We start from the raw sequence: 24,475 nt of genomic DNA on the forward strand, positions 1-24,475 counted from the left end.
CAAAGAGCAGAAGCAAAACTATTCAAACCGAAAAACAAAAGCATTCTCTCAACTTTCGTAATCATCCACACCACACGCATTACTGTTGCTGCAAAACGATTTTGATCATATAACTTAAAAGAAATAAGAGTAGTTAGTAAATATTTATGAGAAAGAAGTGATAAATACTTTTACTACAGTTCTGCATACCGGTTGAAATTTGTCATTTGTCATGGCTACTTCGTTATTGCTGCCTTTTATTCAAAAAGTTAGAATTCCAACTTCTGGAGATAAAGTCTACAAAGATGAATGCGTTTTGTGCTTTGATACACCGGTAAGAGAATCTTTAAGATTTGTTTAATTGTAGTTTATGGAATGATAGCATTCAAATTAATTTTGTGAAACAGTTGGTGTCGGTGAATTTGTGTCCCTTTTTGTTCATTCATTTTGTTTAATAAAATATGCAATCGAAAGGCAATTTCTTTTTGTATTTTTTTGCAATAATTTGTTCCAATTTTTTGTGATAATTCCTTTTAAATGCCACGAATATTGGGCAATGCTAATATGCCCTAAATTTCTTATTTCTTAACAGGACCCAGAAGAGCTTTGCAATTTTATTTTATGGCATTTCAGAAGTTCAGGTTATGATGCTTACATTATTAATATTGTCACCCGAATATTTAGCAGCGAATCGATATAATGATAACATATTTTGCTGCTATTGAAGCAGGCATGTTTTTTATTGCTTTGTTTAATATTTGTTTGCATTTATTGATTTATGTGAAAAATTAAATAGAGGCCAGCTATTTAAGTGATAAAAGATACAAATCTAAATGAAGAAAAAATGCAATTCATCATATATCTTACTTTCATTTGTAAGATTAGTTAATTATAAAATGTGTGGAGCAATAAGTTTAGATGGAATACAAGAAACAAAGTAATTGTTAAGTTTATTTTCTTGCTGTGATGTTATTTTTTTCTTCATATGCTTCAAAAGTAATAATTACATGTATATATTTAGATTTGCCAATGTTCTTTACTATGCACTGTTAGCATTTCAATTTTAACTTTGATTCTGTTTTATAGAACTATAAAGCTTCCTTTTTTGTAACATTTTTGATATTCAAAGTTATATGATCCTTAGCAATAAGAGTTAAGCTACTCTTGTTGTGAAAGAACATATTTTTATATCTAAGTAAGTTATATTCTTTTTTTAGAACAATTTAAATAAAATGATCAAAATGTTGAAGATGTGACTTTTTAAAAAATAGGTGACAAATATCTTTTACCACCTATAGTAATTTTTTTAATCTCCCATTTTGTGGCAATGGTAATTTGTCAAATCTCATCATTTAAACCAGAAGTAGTTGAGGATGTTTTTCTGAGTTGGCACCCTACAGCCTATATTTATTTCAAATATAGGCAAAAGAAAAGCTACTGGTTGAATATTGTAGTTGAGTTCATATGGTTGCAAGTTTCATTCTTTGAATATCTTATAGAATATGTAAAAGCTTTACCAAAACTTACCTTCCTGATTTATGATGTACGCATTAGCTATATAATGTACTGTAATTGCAAAAGAAAATGATATAATTATTTTTTACCTACTTGTTTGTACAAGTCATCCTTTATGATCTTTAGACGTAAGTATGCTTGCATCATTGAAGAAAGCATGGCAATTTATTTTGCATTTAATCTCTAACAACTATCATTTTGACATAATTAAAGAATGCCTCAAAAATGTTTTCTCTTAATTAATTCATTAACTTTTCTCTAATTAACTCCTAATTTCTTTCTAATTGCTGTGAAAGTTTTCCAAAGTTTTGGGTTATACTGTGCTTACAAAATTGATAGAAAAATATATTGCACTTTTTACATCTTCAAAAGAAGTAATGGAAATTCCCTCAACCTCAAAAGAATCTGAGGGATTAACTATGGTTTCAAAGACAACCAATGTTTTTTTTTAACCAAAAGTATTAAAATTAGCTATTCTTTCAAATTCTACAGCCCAATCTCACATTTTGCAAATTAAAAACTGTCTTGAAGAATTCAAAAACTAAAAGAAATATATATAAGCTGCAAGAAATGAGGTACTGACATCAAGATAATTGCTGCATATCTTTTTCAATATAGTTGCTGCAAAAGAATGGAAAGTACATGAAATGAAATCTGATAATTGTAGCAAAGAAATCTATGCTATAATTCGGAAAATTGTTGTAGGAAGAATTTAGAAGTGAAGCATCATAATTCTTTCGAATAAGATATCTGTTAGTTGTTAAATATATGTGAAGTGCTACGGTAATAAGTATATATAAAGATTTTGTGTGGTCAAATTTTGTCAGCAAAAAAACAGTCTATTTAGAGTTAAATTTCCACTTAGTTAGAAATATACTTTTCTTCTGTAAAATGATAAAATAGATGAAGTTCAAGTTAAACAGATAATTCAAATACTATTTGATATTAGAGAACATTACATATTAAATATTTTAATAATAAAATTCTATTTGATTGAGAATTTTTGTAGTAAAAGTATATTAATTTCTGTAATGAGAATTCTTTTAATAAAAAAATTCTTTCAATGAAAAGTATTTTTTGTAGGTGAATTCTTTTAATTATCCATTAAAAGTTGCATACTATATATACATATAAGTGTTAATTAAGTTTGTGTTTTAAAATGTACTTTTTCTTTTGTTTTTAATAGTGGAGTATCATGTTTAAATTTAACATATACTATATTCTTTAGTTTTAATTGGTGAAATATTTTTTAAAGTCAGCTCATTTAATTTCATAGCAAAAATGTTTAATTTCAGTCCAAATAGGATTGGCTTTTCTTTGTGATTTTTTTCTCTTCATAAATGCTTTACATTATAAACAATCTCATTTCCATTAGGATATATCTATGAATGCATTTGTTTTTTAAAGCCCATGACACTTCTCTCATTATTTTAAATGAATAATTTTGCATTTTTTAAAACTTAAATCTAATAAATTTGAATTTTTTTTTGTTTATTTATGAGAAAAATTGTAACTTTTTTAATTTGAATTTCTTCTAATAAAAATGAATGTGTATATATGTTGGCACTCTACCAGTTTATTTTACCAACCGTTTAACTTATGGCTACCAAATTCGGCACATCTGTATCTTGGGAGTTGGGGCAGGAATGTGCACCTTAGAGCTATTTTTTTTGAGATTTTAATTGAAATGTTAGTTAAAAATTAAGTAATTTTTGGCTTTTTTGTGAGATGACTTCCCAAAATATTACAGTATAAAAATAAATTCTACACCATTTGAAAATTAAAATTTTTTTTTGTTGATGATATTAGTTTGTCATGTGAATTTTTTTTGAATTTTGGAAAATTTTTAAAAATATATTTTTTACCTAATTTCTTACCGTAGATTACATTATTGATCTGAAATTCAAATCGTTTTCATTGTTTTATCCAACATTTAATTGCATTATGCTTTTCCACTGTTGAAAGTTAAAAAATTAGGATTCTGTTTAATATTTGTGTAGTTTGTAAAACAATGAAAAAAATGAAGTGTCAACACTGCAAAATTTGTAATATAGATGAACTGGACATTTATATTTTTAATAGCAGTATGATGTTATGGGACTGGTCACTATTAGAAAGGTTCATGTATACAATAAAAAGAAGTTCAAGTTACTTTTATTTTCATATTTGTTTTAATATATGATAATTGGGCAGAATCATTGGTTTAAAGTTATATGTAAAAGATTTAAATAATGTTAAACAATATCATTGGTGAGCTAGCTGGTCCCAAAAGTAGTTAAGTAGTTAGCAATAAAGTTTTATTATAAACTATATATTTTAGAGTATTTTATAAAATATTTGAATGAAATTTTTTTCATGTCTGATTTATCTGTATTAATGTTGAAATGTTGTATTAATTGTAATTAATTCCTGATTTATCTGTATTAATATAGAAATGTTGTATGTTTTATCAAATTCAATCTTTATTTTTGTCAAAAATTTGTCTTTTTAAATCTTGTTCCTACTTCTTGTTTGCCTGAAAAATTTCAGAAATCTTTATTTACTCAATATAGAGAATCCACAAAAAATGCTGGAAAAATCATAAAAATTAATTAGTGAAATTTTTATTAAATAATTTCATTTCTCTTGCATGGATCGTTTTTAATTACTATTTTCCTTTATTATAGGAATCTGACGATGGCTTGTATGTATGTATGAGTACATTTTTGGGATTTTGTCATAAACATGTTGAAAGTTACTTTTTTAAGACTTCCAATTCACTCTTTCTTCATCTTAAAAGATACAAGAGAGAGGTAGGTTTTTATGGAATTTTAATTGAAATGTTTTAGAATTTATAAAAGTCCCTGAATTTACTTTTTTATTCTTTCATTTTGTATCTATCTTGTTATTTGTCTTTCTTGGTACTGTTTCCTTTACCCATGTGCTTTTCATTTCAGTGCTGCGTCTCAAATTTTAAAATTTATTATTTTTATTTAAAGTAATTATTCTAAAATTTATGAATTTTTTTATCTTTGTAATTTAGTAGTGAAAGTATTAAATGATAAAAACTCTTACTTTCATATCTGAAATAACATTTCATATTCCAATTAAGAATTTTGTTAGTTCAAAATTTTTGGTCCTAATGTAAATTTTTAAATGATTGTTAAAAGTAGAAAAGTTTATGTTATAGTTCGAAATTGATTATATTATCATTTTCTGAAAAATTAATTTTAGTTTGTGATTATTGCTTACTGTTTGAATCTGCAAAGTGTTTTTGTTACATTGGTTATTCTATAATCTTCAAATGTTATGCATGAGGAATATTATTATTATACTGAAACCTTTCCCATTTCCCCAATTAAAAAGTATTTTTATATGTGCTATTAAATTATTTTCAAGTATATATACACATCTAAATTGTAATTATCTAAATATTGACATTACACAGTCAGTGATCTTGCATAAAAATTGTAAAATAGCAATAGTAACAAAAAAATAAAATAGAAAGATATTTGTGGATTCAAAAAATTGTAATCTTTAATTTTTCTTGTATATATAATAATTGCTGTCATAAAGGTTTTGACAAAAAAACACCGTAGTACGGTTATATTATGTGAAAATATATTGTGTAGAAAATACAAACTATAAACATTGTCTAGTTCATGTAACTTAAATTTGCACAGAATAGTCGATACCCCTTTTTTTTATCTGTTAGGCTAAACGTAAACAACTTTTCTGGAAGCCTTTGGTGCCAATGAAACTTCGCGAGATTTGCTACCGTGCACTTCAGGTATATAAAAGTATCCTCAATTCAAAGCAAAAGCTTATTAATTGGAGTATATACATGTTATATAACTAATGCAAATAATAATTCATTCTTAAATTAAAAGAAGAAACTAAGTTCCTGTTAGATCAAAAATTTAATAATATATTTGAATTGTGAAGGGGGGGGCAGCCTTTAGTTGTGAAATCCTGTAAGTGTCAGTTAATGACTTTCTGCTCTGAAATGAGGATGTGTATTCTTATTATAAATATTGCAGATTTTATAGGTAAAATAAAGAAATGCTTAAAGCAGTACTATATATGTTTATTTTTTTTTCTCCATTACAGTATGATATTTATTATTTGATCCTTTTAAATTATTACTAAGCTTATTTTTTAATCACTTTACAATAATTTTCTAATTGATATGAATGCCAAGTATAGAAGTATGTAAATTAGTTTAATAATTATATTTGTATAATATTTTACTACCTTAATTTATTTTTTATATGTTTCTTTGTTGTATTAAATTCATTTTTAAAAATATGGCAATTAAATATATATTTAATCAGTAAAATATAAATTTAGATTTCATTGAAGTTGTGTTTACCATTTTCATAATTAATGGTAAAATATTTAAAACAGTTTTTAATAACTTTGTTTCGATATTAATTTATTCTAGGAAAATTTTTTTCCATTTTTATGAATACATTATTTTTTTTATCTGATATCAGACAGCCTGATCTACCCTTTTGATATATAAAAAGTTTTCAGTGCCATTTTTAATGCTACTGACTCAAAAGATTTCCTTAATTTTAATTTAGTTGTATGAAATATTTTTTTTTTTTTTTTTTTTTTTAGCTGTTGCTGTATAAAATTAGTTAAATTAGGCTTAAAAGTTTTTATACGTTATGCCTATGTTTTAATGTTCTTTTCAGTTTGTATTGTTCCATTATGTCTGTCTTTTTTTTCAAATTTTAAATTAATAACTAAGTTATTAGTAGCTTCTTTTTCTTCTACATCTAATGACTAAGTTTAATTAATTGTTCTATATTTTATATATTTCATAAATGTTTAAATTAAAGAATTTATATATAAATTAAAAAATGATTCTTAAAAAAACATAGTAAATATGACAAGTGAAATTGTAAATAATTAATAATTTTATGTTTTCTTAAGGTTCAAGAAGATGCGCCTGCAAGCACTCCAACTAAATTAGCCATTGGTAAATATTTTATTAAAAAATTTTTTGTGCAATTTTTATTTTTCCATGTTATATAATTTATATATTATTATTTATATGTGTTGACTTAACTTGAATCATAAATTTACCTGTTCAGCAACTTTGTACCATTAAAATTTATTATACTTTTCTGGAATAATATAATTTTGATATCACTATATTTTCTTGTTTTATTGCATCATTTATATATTTCTGAAATCATTTTTTAACATATTTAAGATACTGCATACCACCATACTGTATACTTCCTTCAAATTGGTTACTAAATAATTGGAGGAAATAAATAGATCAGTTCTACAAATAAATTATATATTATGTAAAATGCACTTTATTAGAATATTTATTATTTCATCATGGATTTTTTATGCAATCATAATGATATAAATTTTTATATATTGATAATTATATTCTAGGTTTAGAAGGTGGCTTTAATGTAGATGGGAAAAAATATGAATATGTGGATCATAACAATCTAATTCTTCTGCCAGAATTCCATATTATTTCTTTACCTTGTCCTGATTTACCTGAATCTGTAAGTATAAAATCTAAATTAATATTTTTCTGGAAATTTGGTAATTTTCAATTATTATATCTTTATTTCCTTTTTTCAATATTAGGTCCAGCTTAGTATTAGTTCTCTTCTTGAAATTGATGCTGCCATTATTCAAGAAGAAGCTGCAGCATTGGCTGGAACTTGGGACGGGATGCAGCGAAAAGTTACCAAGTAAATTTGTTGAATTAATAATAAACATTTTCTTAGCCTGTCCCTGTCTTGCCCTATCTTTATGTATAAAATTCATTTTAATGCATTATTAAATAGGTAATTTTATTCTTCTAAAATATTTTGAATTATAGAACTTTATTCAGTAACTTTTCATTGTATGTATTAAAAAAGTAACCGCTATTACATTTTCACTATCCATTGTAGGATGAATTATGGATGATTTTATTTTTTCTTTTCTTTTCTTTTTTTCTTTTTTTTTTTTTTTTTTTGTAATTTCTAGTTTATCTGTAAATTCCATCTTTTCTATTAGGCATGCCAATACCTTAGTTCAACTTGATAATGGTGTAAAAATTCCACCAAGAGACTGGCAGTGTCAAGTTTGTGGTTTAAAAGAAAATCTTTGGCTGAACTTGACAGATGGCGCGATTCATTGTGGTAGGAAGTATTTCAATGGTCAGGGAGGTAACAATCATGCTGTTGAACACTATGAAAAGACTAAATATCCACTGGTTGTGAAACTGGGTACTATAACTTCTGATGCCTCTGGTGAGTATACTTAATTATTAATTAGACCAATATGTCTTAATTTAAAAATTATTATTATTTTTTTTTTTTTTGTTATATGATGATTTAAGATTTTTGCTTGTTCTTTAATTGTATTTATCTTATTTTTGTGTTAGATGTTTATTCTTATGATGAGGATGATATGGTGGAAGATCCTAATCTTCCTCAACATTTGGCTCATTTTGGAATCAATATTAAAGATTTGCAAAAGGTATATGCATATTGCTATTTTTCAAGATTTATTAATCAAGAAATTGAATGATGCAAGTCTTATAACATAATGTTTATTGTATAAATCCTGTTTTTGTTCATGTGTTCAATTTACCTTTTTTTTCAATGTGCATTCCATTTCATTATACATCAGTATACAAACATGCAAAGCAAATTGTAAATTGGATATTTTTATACCATTATAAAATTTTTTGAATAAAATAATTAAAAGTATGTAAATTGAGAACTTTTGTACAGTATTTTAAAAAGAGTTTCTATTATATTGAAGCAAAAGCCAACAAGTTCCTTTTGGTGAATTTTTTTTTTCCCCTGAACATTGTTACACACACACACACACTCACAAATGATTTTAAGTGTATTGTGTACATTAAAGGATGAAAATAAAAAAAAAGCACCAATGAGACATTAAAATTTTAATTTAATAAAGCATTGAGTTAGATATGTGTATTTTTACCATTTTTACATAAAAAGAAATGCCCATCATAAAAAGAGTGTGAAAAGATTTCTATTTTTTTATTTAAAGATTCTAATTTGGCCGAATCTTATATTCATGTAAATTATTCTATATTCATGTAAATTATTCTTAATGTATATTTGGAGTAAAAATTATATTGCTTTTTTTATTATTAGTATTATCTCTGAAATAATTTCATTGTTTAAGTTTAATGTGTTTTTTATATAAATATTTTCTGCAATTAAAATTTTCAATTCTGAATTTTCTGTAATTTTTTGATAAATTTTATTTTCTTCAAAATCATATAATATTCTGACATCAGTTTAGTTTTTTGATAATGGATATTTTATTTTACAGACTGATAAATCTATGATTGAATTAGAAATTGATTTGAATCAACGTATTGGAGAATGGGCTATAATACAAGAATCTGGTACAAAATTAATTCCCTTGTATGGTCCAGGTTATACAGGCTTAGAAAATTTGGGAAATTCTTGCTATCTCAATTCTGTAGTGCAAGTTCTTTTCAACATACCAGATTTTATAAATTGGTGAGCAGCTTCTTTAATCTGTAGTTTTATTCACTTGATTTTTAAAATTATTCTCAGTATATCTTTATTCTAAGTTATTTATCATTGAAGCAAATTTAGTATAAATCTTTAGAACTTTACTTATATATTATATTGTATTTTATGATAAGATCTTAATATTTTATTCAATAATAGTGTTGTTTTCTTATTTGTATAAATTAAAAAGATTTTGAATTTATGTTTCATAAAGCAATATTTTTTTTTATATAACACTAGTTGCAAACCTCATATACTTTTACCTCACATAAATTTTAATAATTTTTTAATGAATTTCTTAATTTTTTCCTTAAGACTTTAGATCTTTATTCATTTATTTTTCTTGCAGCAATTTTATTGATTTTGTATAGTTTCCAATTTATATCTATGCTATTCTGTTTATAATAAACAAAAATAACATTCCAAGCACTTATTTTTTCACTTCCAAATATTACTTTTGTCTTATTACAATACTGATTTCATTCAAGTAATCGATGTGTTATAGCTAATAGCCATGAGAAAGCATTAAAACTGAAATCCAGTATATCCACCAGTAATGAAAATTATTGCAGTATAAAGATATATTGTTCATATTCTTGATAAGCTTTTAGAATTTTTGGTCTGTTTATGATCAATAAACTATGATATATATTGTCAAATTCTCTAGTATCAGATATACACTATCTTATACTGTTTAATCTAATGTAGTATTAGACCATATAACATAAAGTAATACAGTTTAGGCTACTATATTGTGCAGTTAGGATTGCAAAGGATTACTGCTATAAAATTCCTCTGTAGTAGCAAGTTCTCTGTAAGTGTATAAAATATTTTTTTTTTTCAATCGAAGAGTTGTTTTCATATTTAGATCTACACAAGCCGAATTTTTCAAATAGAAACACTGATTTTGAATACAAATCCAAATTTTCACATTAAAGTAGCTTGAATTCATAACGTTTTCTAATTTTGAGTAAATAGCTTTCAATGAATTATTGAAATTTTGAATTCCTGATGCAATATTGTTCAGTATATTTCATTATGTTTCAAATCTTTAATAATAATATTTTATTTTAGAAGATTTGATAAACAAGTAATGGTTATAAATTTTTCAAAAGTGAAAGTTTATTTTATTTTTATTAATTTTGAATTTTGAATTTTTTTTTAATAGAAACACAAACAAACAAACAAACAAAACATTTGGCACTAATCAAACAGGACTTAAAGCATCACTGTTTCACCTTTTATCCATTTCTCTGAAGTGTTTTAGTGTTAAACAATTTTTTTTTTTATGATACATTTTAACTTTATTAAAGGACTTGCTATCTAGAAAATACATTGTTTAACTAAAAAACTTTGTTATTAATACTTTTCTTAAGAGAAAGGCATTGAATATGAGAATTTGTAAAGATTGTTAAACATTTTTTTTTCTTTTGCTTTTTCTGGCAAACAAGTCAAGTGAAATAAACTGCAACTATTATATATACTTAGAGTTTAGGAGTAAGCATCTTTAACTAAATTTTTTTGTGATTTTTTACTTGCAATTTTCAAATTTATATTATGGTATTTATGTTTTGGTTTCGAAATAATGTCTTGTTTAATGTTTCGAAATAATGTTTTGTTTTATTGTTTGATATAGCTCTTTATAAATATTATAGTCGTTTGTGGGGAAGTATTACAGTTTATTTTATATTATAAATAATTAATAAGTTATTATATTTTTTCCATTTTTAAATATCAGCTTTTTTTAATTCTACTAAATATTTAATTTTGTAGTTATTTTAAAAGATGTGGAGACATATTTGGTGAATTTATAAATGAAGCACCAAGAAATTTCAATGTTCAAATGTGAGTATATGTCATGCTTTTTTTAATTTACTAAATATATATATATATATTTCTGAGATTTGTTAATCCAAATTTATTTCGTAGTTGTTAAATATGTGAATTAGTTTTTTATTTCCTTTTTTCCCCCTTTTAATTTTATATGAAATTATGGTTTCCTTAATCATGCTTGCTTTTATGGCACAGATTTTATGTTTAGTCTAGTCATATTTATTTCTGATGGAGTTTGTTAGTTTGAAGTTTTGTTCTATGTAACCTAAGTTTTTACTAAATAATTTCTATTTTACATCACATGTTATTTAAATTACCTGTATTAGAAATGTTTTTCTAAGTGTTTGGATTCTCCTTGACCCAGTCATCTTTATCACTTAGAAGTAATTTATATACTATGACTTGTTGATTCTGATTTATTTTATTTCATTTTTTTTTAACAATTTTATGGAATATTTTATGTTTAAAAAATGATTAGATATAAAACTTTTTTTGAGCCTTAAAGTTTTAAATGAGCAGTTAAAATAAGTCATGCACATTTATGTTTAAAAATATTTTAAATTTGATAAATTCAGTATTTTTTAATGACATGTCGCATAAAATTGTCAGTTGATAAAATAAGTTATAAATAAAGTATCTGTACGATTATTCTGGTTGTAACTGATAATCTTTCTTTTATTTTAACATACTGTAAATAAAAATATATCAGAATCTGACAGATTGATTAATTTGAAATTGTGGAAGAGAGAAAGTTTCCCTTTTTTCAATTTTTTTTTTTATATTTAATGTTTGAGAAGATAAAGTTTGAAATTATCTTTTACCATTATTAAATTGGTGAAGCTGTATTAAGACTTTGTGATTCTAATTTATTAGTCTAATAAATGAATATTTGAAAATAATTATTGTTTGAGAATTTGAGATCTCACTCTTATCTATATGTAATGTATCATAAATGTAAAAAATGTCTAAAATTCTTTAGAATTAGTTTTATGAATTTCTTTTATTTATACCTATATACATTTTCTTTGAATTTCATGTAATTAAGATGGAGAGCGATGACAAAAATACAGCATTGATTTATTAGTGGTCTATTTATATTAAATATACAAAAATATTAATTTTTATTTTTTGATGCCGCTAATTGTACATCTATCCCCCCCCTCCTTATATCAAGCAAATACCGGACTTGATGCCGCCAAAAATCTATATTAGATATTGCTAACTTTATGTATATTAAAATCTATATTAGAATAAATGAGTTCGAAAATTGAATACTCAAAGCATTATAGCTAAATAAGTTTTTGTTTTCTTTAGTATTAATCCTGTGTATTTCTGGTTTGATGAAATGCCATAAATAAGAATGCCATATTTTTTAATTTGGACTTCTCTATCATATTTTTTAATTTGAACTTGCAATTGAATTTAAAAGGATTCTTCTATGATTCTCATTTAATATTTATCATATATCTTACTTATTATAGGGCAAAACTTGGTTATGGTTTGTGGAGTGGAGAATATTCCAAGCAACCTGAAAATGTGAAAGATTCTCAAGAAGCTGTTTTGGTATGCAAATTTGAAATGTTGCAAAATATGTGTGTGTGTTTGTTTTAATATTTCTTAATACAATTTAAATCTTTATTGATTTCCTAATTTTTATCTTGGTTCTTATTACTTTTTTCCAAAATATTCTCTTATTTTCTGATCTGAATCTTTTAATTTAATTATTTCTAAAACACACTCTAAAAAATTGCTGACAATTTTCTCACACTAAGAGCAAAAGGATAAAAATCCCTAAATCCTATGGCATACCTAGAAAAAGAACCTTTAAAGATACCTAAGAATCCCTTTCCTAAGTTTACATTGTCAAACAAATCTCTGTCAGAATCTCATAGTAAATTTGCTGGGGTGAAAATTTTCTGTCACTTTATTCTTGTGTTTTGGTGCAAACAAGTGTATTCCGCCTTTTTTCCTCTTACACAAATTATGACTCAGATGGTAAAACAAATTGAAATTCATTCCTTCTTTTTTTTTTTTTTTTTTTTTTCTTTCTTTGCCACACATCTACAAAATTTTGTCTACATACATAAATAGTTAATTTGACTCTTTATTTAAACTTTTGTCATTATAATTTATTTTGTCTGAAAGTTTGATTTTTTTGGAGAAGAAAAATTTGACATCAGTTTTGCATATTTTAGGAATTGCCAGGAATTAAACCTCGTATGTTTAAAAATCTCATTGGCCAGGGACATCCAGAGTTTTCAACTAAAAGGCAGCAAGATGCTCAAGAATTCTTCCTGCACTTGATAAGTGTTTTAGAGGTAATTATATTTTCCTTACATCTTATTAAAATTATTTTTCTCTTCCTAATTAGACGAGATGACAATTTTATCATATATTTGTGGATTTAGTTATGAATAAGAGTGTCTAAAATTGTGCAAAATTATAAGACGAAAGAAGAGTACACTTACGAATGAAATTGGTAAAGAAAGAGAGTGTGAGAGTGATGACAATATTGTAGTCAGAATATCATTCTACATTACTAAATTAGTTCATTTCATATTAATTTAGCAAAATATAACAATTTAAATAAATTATAAAAAATTATGAACTCTTCAAAATGTAATGTACTCTGCTTAAAATTCTTATTAATGGAATTAATTGCTAAAAAATTAATGATTTTTATTTTTAATGTAATTGCAATTATTTGAGCTTTGCTAATGCTATAAAATCTTTCATAATTGGTATTAGCAGAACTTTGACTATTTTAGTTTTAAAATCTTGAGTAGATACTGATTTTTCAAATTCTTTGATATTCATTGAAATACTAGCATGAAAAGCAGTTGTTGGTCATGCTTTGTGAGAGTAATTTACTGCACTACTAAATAAATGTGTTTAAAAAACCGAAATTTAAAATGTAAATTTTAAATTTTTTTTTATCAAGATTTATTTATTATCTGTTGCTTTAAAATATTGAATAAAAATATGTAATATTCAGATGGGATAAAAATTTATACTTTTGTATAACAAAAAAATATGGATTTTAATGTCGTGAATAAACCTGCCTTAATTTTCAATATCCATTTTATTTACACTGGAATTTCCTTGAATTGTATCCTGGCAAAAGATCAGTTTTTTTTTTAAATTGTAGATTTGACTGGAAATTAAAACTTTTTTATATTAAATGCTTTGCTACACCATTTTGTGGGAAAACTTTACCTTATGTTTATTCTTTTTTTAAATAATAAACCTAAGTTAATATAATTTTTCATAGTTGTGATGAAATATTGAAAGCCATACTGATTTATGTAATCACATTTGCTTTTAGAAATATCAGTCTACATTTTTTCAATACTTAAATATACTGTGAAAATAAAATTTTTACTTTTTTAAATCAGTAGAATTTTATTTTGTTATAATATTTTACCTATAAGTTTTTTTGAAAATAATGTCTAATATATATTTTTTATTTCTTCTGTGAATGTTTAGCGAAATTCTCGTGGCAGAGAAAATCCAGCTGATGCCTTGAAATTTGAAGTTGAAGAACGTTTACAGTGTTCTGCTTCAAAGAAAGTCAAATATACTACAAAAACTGATTATCTTTTGTCACTTCCAATACCTCTAGATGCTGCTATTAATAAAGGTTATATGCATTTTCCTTTAAAATATTCTTAAGTGCACACTTTCATTCATGAGTGTACAGTTTGATTTTAGCCAAGATATTTTCATTTTTGGTTTTCACAATTTAGGTTTTCAAATCACATTTTAAAATTATTTTATAGGCATTAATTTCCAAATTTCACAATTGTATATATAAATAACATATATACCATTTTTCCTTTCTGAGGTGCCTCATTGACATTGGAGGATATTTCCAAGTTAAATTTTTTTTTCTCCTAAAGTTTGGGGGAGAGAAAAATTAAACTACATTGTTCTTCCTTTACAACATTGAAAGCATTTAGTCTCTCTCTCTCTCTCTTTTTCTTCTTTTTTTTAAATTTTTCATGATTATATGAATGTGTGTACATATTTTTTACGATATGAATCACTTGAAAGGAGGGAAAATTAATTCTGAATGTTAAATTAAGCTTGCTCATCTAAAGACGATAGTTAAGTAATAAATTACAAGTATTAAAATACTGAAAATACTACCATTAGTAATTTAATGTATGAGAAATTTGCTTTAAAAAAATTCTAAAAATTCTCTGTAATCCCTGTGCTTTTTTAAATTTTAATGGAGAGCATGGGACAAATTGCAATTTTTCATTCAAATTGCCTTTAAAAGACTATCTGAAAATTGTCTACAAAAGTTTCCATTTCCTTTTAAATGCATTCATAATATATTTAATAGAAACGTAATTGTAGTGTGCAATTTTTAAATTTTAATTAGAAACATTAATGAATTTGCAATAAAAATTCATAATTATTTCTTCAATATTCCAGTTAATGTTTATTCCTAGTGATTGAAAGGGTGCAAAGAATGTTTCTTTTGTATTTTGTTGCATTGTGAGATTTAGTTTTCAGATATTAATTTTATTCTGAGCTTAAATTGAGGGCATTCATCTTTTAAATTGATTGAGCTATATTTGTTTCTAGTTTCTCTGTTTTTTACCCCCTTGTTGTGACACTTTTCTTCAATATTTAATGAAGATCTATTAATTATTTTACAATATTTATCATATGTCATAGGAGATTGAAGAGAGGGAGAAATGCATATTTCTTGATGAAAACTTCAGCAGTAATAACTGTCTTAAGACGTAAAGTGCAAATTTAATAATAAAGTACTAATTAAGATCTCAGATAATTAAAAAATCATGAATTTATCTTTAGATAATGATACAACTTACAATGTTTTCATTAACTATCATTTAAAGAAAGGCCAAAATTCATTGTTCCAAAATTTTGCATTTATAGAATGAAGAAAAGTATAACATCAAAAAATGAAGGTATCACAAAAACAAAGTAAAATATTGAAAGTGAATTGAGGTAAAGAAGAAAAAGGCAAAGTGCCAAATGCAAAAAGCAAATATGAAAGGGCAGTGAAATTGCCATTTCATATGAGTGATAAAATTTCTTCATTTTAAAGTAGATCAGTTTCAAACTATAATACAAAAGGTGGAATATTACTCTTAAAAGTGAATTATCATTTCACCTGAGAATGTAATCAGTGTTAATTGCACAAGAGAAAAGTAATTTTTTTTCTGCAACAGAATTGGTCAATAAGGCATAAGATGTTGTTCCAACCTGAAACACTAATTGACCTCAGTGAATGAGAATTGGAAGGCTGAAGAAATTAAAAAGGAAAGTGTACATTGCTGAAAGACAAAAATAGCAATACATAGGATATGCTTTTGTGTGTGTGTGTGTGTGTGTTTGGTGGCTCAAAAGTGTTAGGTAGAAGTTCACAGTGTATGAAATTACAAAATTTGTCATTGGTACTTCCTTGGGAATATTTTAAAACTATTGGAGATATATGGTGATCATAAAAGTTAAAATTACATTGGAAAGAAAAATATTTAGAATGTAAAATTATATGAAAGGGAAAAAGGATGGGGGGGGGGTTCAAGAAAGACTAGTAAAAAAAAATCATATAGGAAAAAAGATGTATTATTATTTGGAACTAATAAAAGCTAGCTAAAAGTGCATTTTCAGAGTTTATATATATAATTTTTGTTGATTTGGATAATGCAGTTGTGCTAATATCATTCTACTTAGCAATATTCTGCTTGCATCTTAAAATCATTAATTAAAGACCCATAGATTGCAATTGTTATTATCAATAATATGTATTTAAATGCTTGATTTGACTATTAGAAATTTACTGTTTCATATTATATCAGTTTAACATATTGATTTGTATGACTCATCTTTGGTTCACATCTATTATTTAAAATATACCAAACCATCTATTTAATTATAAATTACCGGTCTCCACTATAGTTTAGAGATAGCAAAGAAATGGAAATCTAATAAGATAGATGGTACAAATAAAGGCATGAATGATAGTGATAGGTAATAGGATAAATTTTCTAGGAGATATTGAACATTTAAATAATATGTCCTTTAATATTAAATTCTGATTCATTTCTTTTTATTATGAATGTCAATATTTAAATTGTTTTGATAGATTATAGTTTTGATTCTTTCTATTTCATCCATGCAAATAGTTTTGATAAAAGAATTGAAACTTTTAAGATCAAACATTATGAAATTATCAATATATTTTAATGTAAAATTAAGATTTAAAATTTTTTTTTAAAGGAATAATGATTTAAATCCCATCAAAAAAGTGGGAAAAAAAAGTTCACTAGTATTATATATGCACCTTTGTTCATTTAGCTGCATATTAAAAATAATTATTTTCTAATCACCGAACTTTGGCCTCATTTAAACTTCTAAGTTACATGGGCTGTTATTTTCTTACGCTGAGGCTACTTACACTGAATTCAAAATATGATCTCAACTAATTTCTCTTCTGAAGTTCCTTTTGTATATATTTGGAATGTTTTCATGTGATCTCTTTTTCTTGTTTTGTGACTGATGATTCAGATTGTGTCTTTGTTATGGGTTGAACAAAGAAATTTTGATAATGACTTAAAAAAGAATTTTTTTTCTGTTGTCGTATAAGAATAAAATATATCATTAAAGAACTCGTTGCTTATTTTTTTACCCATAAAATAATGTTATATGTTCATTGACAAACTAGTTTTTTTTAAAATTTCACTACTTTTTCCTTGTTATTTTTATTTCATCTATATTTCAGATAATTACAGCTAAAATTTTAATGCTTTTAATTTCAGAGAAATGTATATTCGAAACAAATTTTTTGTCATTGTTGTTTTTGTTTATATTTTGTATTTATTCTACTACTTTTTATTTGATTTAGAATAACATTTATTGTATATATTTATTAATATTTTCCTCTTAAATTTTTTTTTTTTTTAGTGGAACTTGATGCATTTGAAATAAAAAAGGCTGAAGTACTAGCTAGAGGTGATCGATTGTAAGTTAAAAGAAAATCTTTATATTCTAAGCATGTAATTTTTCTGTTTTAAGATTGCATTTCTGGAAGTGTGTTTATATGTACTAGTACAGAACGGTTACAAAGGAATATTAATCTTTGAAAAAGCTATATTTTAAACTGCTATCTTTATTGTTCGTTCCTTTTAAAAATAATACTATAAAATTATAAATACTTTGAATATTCATTCTGACTACCATAAGAACCACCGATGATATTGATTGTATTTGCACTTATTTCACTCTCTTTGCAATGTATCCAGCATTATAGTTTAGAAGTTGGAGTAATTTAACTCTGCTAAGCAATAGTTCTGGAAAAAATATTCAATATTTTATGTACCCCCATAGATAAAGTTTCTAGAAGTTAGCATCTGAATTTTTAGTGGCAGCTAGTGATGAATAGCCTGATTGCAATGACCTCTGCAGTTTATTTATCAATATAGTAATTTCTCATTTATGCGACTCTAAACAGATATCTAAGGACATGTCTAACAAAATAATAATTATCTTCAAAAGTATCTTCAAAGTTTTTCTCGCATTGACTGTGTAATAGCTATTGTCTAGTTTTTAAAATAGTCTTTCAAAATTTGGATATTCTTTTGTAAACATGAGTTTTTTATAGTGTTTCAATTTTTTAAAATAAATTTTTATTGTATTTTATTTATTGCTTTTTTTAAGGAAACCAGATGAAATTGTTAGACCTAGAATACCTCTTCAAGCTTGTATAGATTCTTTTTCATCTATGGAACTAGTTGATGACTTTTACAGTACAGCAATAAATGCTAAATCAACTGCTAACAAGTAAGTCATCTATATATTCCCTCCTTCCTAAATAATTTTTTGTTTTTTTCTTACATTCACATCTTACTAGTGCTTAAGAGAAAATCTGATTATATATTTATTGCTAAAAGAAAAAGATTGCTTTTTATTTGAAGTAAAACTTGGTCAAATATGAAAGGGAAGTTGACTGATAATATTGCATCTAAATACCATGCCACTTAATTTCTTAAATAGATTCACCATTTCATAATTAATTTTATTATAAAAAAAAAAGGTATTCCTGAGTCTTACTTATAAAGTAGCTTTTATTATTTTTTATTGAAGTGCTGTAATATATATTTGATTATTTAATCAAGTTTCTTGTATTTTATAACAATGAATTAATAATTGTTGCAGAACTACTAGGTTACACACCTTTCCTGATTACTTAGTATTGCACCTGAAGAAGTTTACAATTGGTGATGACTGGGTTCCAAAAAAGTTAGGTAAGATATCATGCATTAAATATAAGTTGTTTTTTTTACCAGTTTCCATTTATTGAAACTTACCCAGCTCAAGAATTACCATAGCAGTTTGTTTCATGATATTTGAGCAATTTGAGTTTGTTTAAAATGCTTAGTAACTTTTCTCAATTCTTGAGCATAAGCTAATTCAATTTAAAGTCAATGATTTTTTTAGATTTTAATAATCTATTTGGAATCCTCTTGCTTGATTTTTTTTAAATGATCATATTATTATAAATAGCAAATTTTTACTAAAATAATATTTCATTAAAGAAAGTAAATTTTTTTCTTTTATCAATCAGGTTTTTAAAAGTCACCACTTTATTTTTCTTAATGTGCACTATTAACTACCAGAATTTTAGTGTTATGAAATTAGAGTCACAAATCTCTTATTATTCTGTAACACTCTCAGTTATCAAATGATTTGTGTAATTAATGGGAAAATTGTATTTTATATCAATATTCTCTTGTCATATTTCTATAACTATGATAAATATTTTCATGTATTTTGTTTTTTAAAAAAAATTATATTTGAAGCTAATAACAATGAAAATGAAGAAAACAATATGCACATTCTTTTCTTATTAATTTAATTTTCAAATTGTTGTAAAAGATATATGGATTAGTGAAGTCAAATTTAAAATAATTTTTTTATTCGATTCCATTTACTTTATTTTTCTTTAGAAGGTTTTAATATTTTTGTGTTCATGTGTTAGATGTTTCTCTTGATGTACCTGATGAATTAGATTTATCTTCACTTCGAGGAAAGGGTATGCAACCAGGAGAAGAAGAACTTCCTGAATCAGTATCTACTGAAAAGGGTAAATGTATATGTTGATCTTTGCTTCTTGCCTATAAATATTTATCTGAGCTGTTTTTAATCTTTATTTTATTAGAAGCTTCTCTGCTAGTATTAATAATTTTTATAATTTAATGATTTTATGATATTGTTAGAAAAGCAATACTTATGTTTTATTTCATGTTTATTTGTCACTGCAATTCCTATAATTAAATATTTTTGGAAAACTTTTCAGAATTTGAATATAATGAAGCATTGTTATATCAGTTGTGTGATATGGGATTTCCTGTTGATGCAGGCAAGAAAGCTTTATATTTTACTCAAAATGAAGGTATAGATGCTGCCATGAACTGGGTTATGGAGCATATGAATGATCCAGGTAATATTTAATTATTTGATAGCTACTTTAAGCAACTATCTGGTTTGCACGCTTAGTGGTCGTTAAATTTTCAATGAAATACCTTAACAGCCTCTTTAACAAAATATTTTTAAGCTTCAGTTTTTTTATATATAAACATACTATTTTAGGAGCTTTATACCTTTTGATTCATTTTGTTATACATTTTCCTTATTTTTTATGTTCTTAAAATTTTAAAAAAGAAGTAAAATAAATGGATACATTGTTATTTCTAAATAATATAGCATAATTTCTAACTTGAAACTGCAAAATTTTACATTTTTCTTAATGATAGTAGCTTTTCAAATCTTTTACAGATTCTCTTCAGAATTAAGTAAATAAAATGCTTTCCTTATTTTTATTTTTTTTATTTTTTTTGTAATAAGGAAAGAAGTTTAATTTCACTATATTGCAATTTCATTATTTTTTACATTATTATAAACAGTAATTTAGTTTGAAAAATAAAAATGAAAAAATATCCTCAACTTTAATTGTGACTTTATCAATGACTTTGGTCTTTTAGATTTCTTATGTTTTTGTATTATCATTTTTGATATGTTTAATATTTTTTCAGAATTTTTATGTATTTTTGTTAGAAAATATACTTAAAATATTTTTTAAATATTGATTAAATATAGAAAAAAAAATGAGCAGAAAAATTTATATAAATGAAAAGATAATTTTTTTTTGTACTGCAATGGAATGTTATTGGAAGTTATGATGGAAAAACTTCAAATTTCATTCCATTTTTAATTTAAAAAACAACACTGATGCTCACTCTCCAATGTATATATGTGCCAAGTTTGGTAGCTCTAGATCAAATGATCTAACCTGTAGAAAGCAAAAACAGGTTAGACAACATACATTCATCTTTCTCTATAAGTAAATGTTTTTCGTTTAATTTGTATTATCTTGATAAAATTAAATTTAACTTTGGTATTTGGTTTTTAAAATCCTTGGTTTTTTTTTATATATAGATTTCAGAGATCCTTTTCATCTTCCTGGTGCTATGAAAGGGAAAACTAGCTTTACTCCTAATCCAGAAGCTGTTTCTACTATAGTTTCTATGGGTTTCACGCCTTCACAGGCTGCTAAAGCATTAGAAGCAACTGTAAGTATTTTATAAACCAATATATACTGAAGAAATCTTTTTTATTTTAATATTGCAAATAGATTGTGACTGCGAAAAATAAACTGCTTCTAATTAAAAAGAGTGAAAATTTTTAAATAATTATTTTGACTATTGAGGAGGACTTTTGAAATGTTCAAATATTGTCATATCAAATATGTTTAAATGTTAAGATTCAGATAACTTGTATATACCTGTCATCATTTCTAAAATTCAGTAGAAATTCTTTGATATTAATTGAAAATTTGTCTTGATATGGGATATTTTTTATTATGGCGAGTTTATTATTCCATTGTGATTTCTTAAAATATATGTGATTTCTGAAATAATTATGTGATATAAAATATATGTGATTTCTTGGCTTTTTTATAATTGAAACATATCGAAGATGCTTATGAAAAATTTAATGCAGGCTGAAAGAAATTTTATCTGCGATGTTGTGAAATTGCTCGATTCTATTTCATTTTGGGAATGGTTTATACATTTCAAATTATATAAAATACTATTTATTATTTTTTAAAAAATGTTTATAGTACATGTATATTACTTTTTCTTTTTTCTAGGAAAATAATTTGGAAAGAGCTGTAGACTGGATTTTCAGTCATGCAGAAGAAATGGAGGTAGATTCACCTTCTGCACCAGAAGTAAAAGCTCAATTTCGTGATGGAATTGAAAGTAATAAAGAATTTTTTTTTAAATTCTTATTTATGTTGCTAAGGCTTCCTTTTCTGTATATCATTAAGGTTATTTCTTAAGATTAATTTATTGAAAATAGTGTACTAAAAAAAAAAAAAAAATGTGGAAGATGGAATATCTGTTCAATAGAAATATTTTATAATTGTATTTCATGGTGTTTAAAATTATTGATGCAAATTTTAAGATATAATCGAGCACATCTGAAGAATCTTAAATGATCATACAATACATAATCATAGTAGAATTGTTTTGTTTTGATGTTGTTACATTATATATGGATGAAAGAAAGAATAAGCATTTTTTAAGCATTTTTGGAAGCAGATCTCGAAAGTGGACTGCAAACATTGATGCATTCTTTTGTTTTCATGAGCTTTTGATCAATATAAATTGGGAATAAAATCCACTATTTTAGATATGGTTGCTATTGTTGCAAAAAATCTGAATCCAAAAAAACTCATCAAAATTAACCGGATTGTTATCATATATGAGCCTCTTCATATAATACCATAGATGGATGGAAAAGTTTTGACTGTGATAAAGTGGTTGTCCACATCTGTCGCTTAATGTGACTGCCTCAGTCAAGAAGTGCTTTGTAACATTTCAAAATGTGTTGGACGATTTGTGCATATTGCCGCATTGAAAAGAGTCTGTTGACTCTCCATGGCCGAATGGTCATGGTGCTGATCTCATGGTCAAGTTATTGTAGGTTCAAATCCCACTGGAGACAAAGCGATTCATAGTTTGTGTAAATATTTAATTTCTTGATTTTGTTTCCCTTTATTTCATGTTCCAGAAGATTCTGGACATATCTTTAGTTTACCAGACAAATGTTCTGGACTTTTCTTACTATCTCCAGAAAAGTATTCTGGAACTTTCCCTGCTAGTATAAAAGCAGAAGATTTGTCAGTCACTATGTTCTGAGTTCAGAGTTGAGTTAATAAATTAGTTTAGCTCTATTTCTTGTGTGTGTCATTGAGTTCCTAAATAGACTACCTACGTGACAATATTGTTCTGTCAAAGTTTGTGCCAGAATTTTTGACAATTTATGTAATATGGAAAATAACATTGTAATTAATATAATATAATATAACCTAATAACATGAATGACCTCTCTTCATTATTATTTTGCAATCCTTAATAATTTGAGTACATTTTAAAATATTCATATCTTAATTTCCTTTTTTCTTTTTTTTTTTTTCTTCTAGAGTATAAGTTGGTGGCCTTCATAAGTCATATGGGAACTTCTACTGTCGCTGGCCATTATGTGTGTCACATTTTAAAAGATGGTCGTTGGGTTATTTTCAATGATAACAAAGTTGCCTTGTCTGAGAATCCTCCTAAAGACTTAGCATATATATACATCTATCAACGAATATCTTCATCATAAAACTATTTATTCACATTATAAACTGAATGGTTAACCAAATACTGTATGTTAAATACATTAACTTGTATTAAACTTTAAGTTTTTTTCTTCTTTTTTACATTTTTTAATTTTGTATCACCTTCTGTTTTTATTACACATGATTTTTTTTATTAAGTAATGACACTAGCTACCAAAGATAAAAATTTATTAAATAGCTTCAGTTAAAAATTTTAAACAAAGATCGAAAGTAATATATATTTGAGGAATTTAACAGTGCTATGTTTCTTCATTTGGAAACATATTTATGAAATTATCTAATGCACACAATTAATGGAAGAAAATTTCAATTCGTAAGCATTTTTTTTTTTTTTTTTTTTTTTACATGTAAAATAATGTGTTCATGAGATTATGGAGATATTTAGAAATTTATTGTGAGAACACATTTTTGTTTATTAAAATCTTATTGTAGTTCCTTTGAAGATAATTAGCAATCAAATTTTACTAAAATATAATAGAATACTTTTATCTTTTCTGCTACACTAAAAATATAAAACTGTATTTACCTATGCAGATTGTAATTAAGCTATTCTCTGTTTTGCTTGAAAGAGATAGAAAATCAAAACTTTGGGTGTGGTACTGTACTTCTGAGTTTTGATATGTGTAATTTTTTAACTTCTTTCAAGTTTTTCATTTATTTTGGAAACCATAGATTTTTGTACTTAAAGCATATAATTGTAAGTAAAATTTATTTTGGATTACAATGAAACTTATGTTAGAAAGAATAGATGGATTTCATCTTATGAATAAAGCAATATGATCGCCGAAACTTTGTGCCTGAATTTATGTAAGTTTGTTACTGATAAAATATGTTTGTTTGACTTAAACTAAACTAAATAAAAAGAGTGATTTTTTTGGATGTTACAGTGTTGACTTATTTT

At 25.1% G+C, this 24,475-nt stretch overlaps 1 protein-coding gene across 2 annotated transcripts; it reads left to right on the top strand.

The window, feature by feature from the left end:
* Nucleotides 1-64: 64 nt before the first annotated feature.
* LOC129968707 (ubiquitin carboxyl-terminal hydrolase 5-like) lies at nt 65-24,453 on the top strand. 2 transcript variants are annotated; one of them, XM_056082879.1, is made up of 21 exons: nt 65-313; nt 4,161-4,286; nt 5,189-5,263; nt 6,415-6,460; nt 6,892-7,010; nt 7,096-7,202; nt 7,513-7,748; nt 7,883-7,977; nt 8,809-9,002; nt 10,791-10,862; nt 12,332-12,413; nt 13,046-13,168; nt 14,337-14,490; nt 17,793-17,850; nt 18,546-18,668; nt 19,044-19,132; nt 19,867-19,971; nt 20,185-20,328; nt 21,324-21,457; nt 22,039-22,150; nt 23,377-24,453. In XM_056082879.1, the coding sequence occupies exons 1-21, from the start codon at nt 212-214 to the stop codon at nt 23,556-23,558; spliced, it is 2,478 nt and encodes an 825-aa protein (XP_055938854.1). In that variant the 5' UTR covers nt 65-211; the 3' UTR covers nt 23,559-24,453. The 2 variants fall into 2 exon arrangements, with proteins under 2 accessions (XP_055938854.1, XP_055938855.1); XM_056082880.1 differs by lacking the exon at nt 5,189-5,263.
* Nucleotides 24,454-24,475: the final 22 nt, after the last annotated feature.

This window comes from Argiope bruennichi, chromosome 5 (genome assembly GCF_947563725.1).
Source record: "Argiope bruennichi chromosome 5, qqArgBrue1.1, whole genome shotgun sequence".
NCBI classification, from domain to species: Eukaryota; Metazoa; Arthropoda; class Arachnida; order Araneae; family Araneidae; genus Argiope; species Argiope bruennichi.

Bases quoted from the DNA above. Each gene is read 5' to 3' on its own strand.
- LOC129968707 (XM_056082879.1), top strand. From the start codon at position 212: ATGGCTACTTCGTTATTGCTGCCTTTTATTCAAAAAGTTAGAATTCCA. The intron at 9,003-10,790 runs GTGAGCAGCTTC...TTAATTTTGTAG, and splicing joins ATACCAGATTTTATAAATTG to TTATTTTAAAAGATGTGGAG. The intron at 17,851-18,545 runs GTAAGTTAAAAG...GCTTTTTTTAAG, and splicing joins CTAGCTAGAGGTGATCGATT to GAAACCAGATGAAATTGTTA.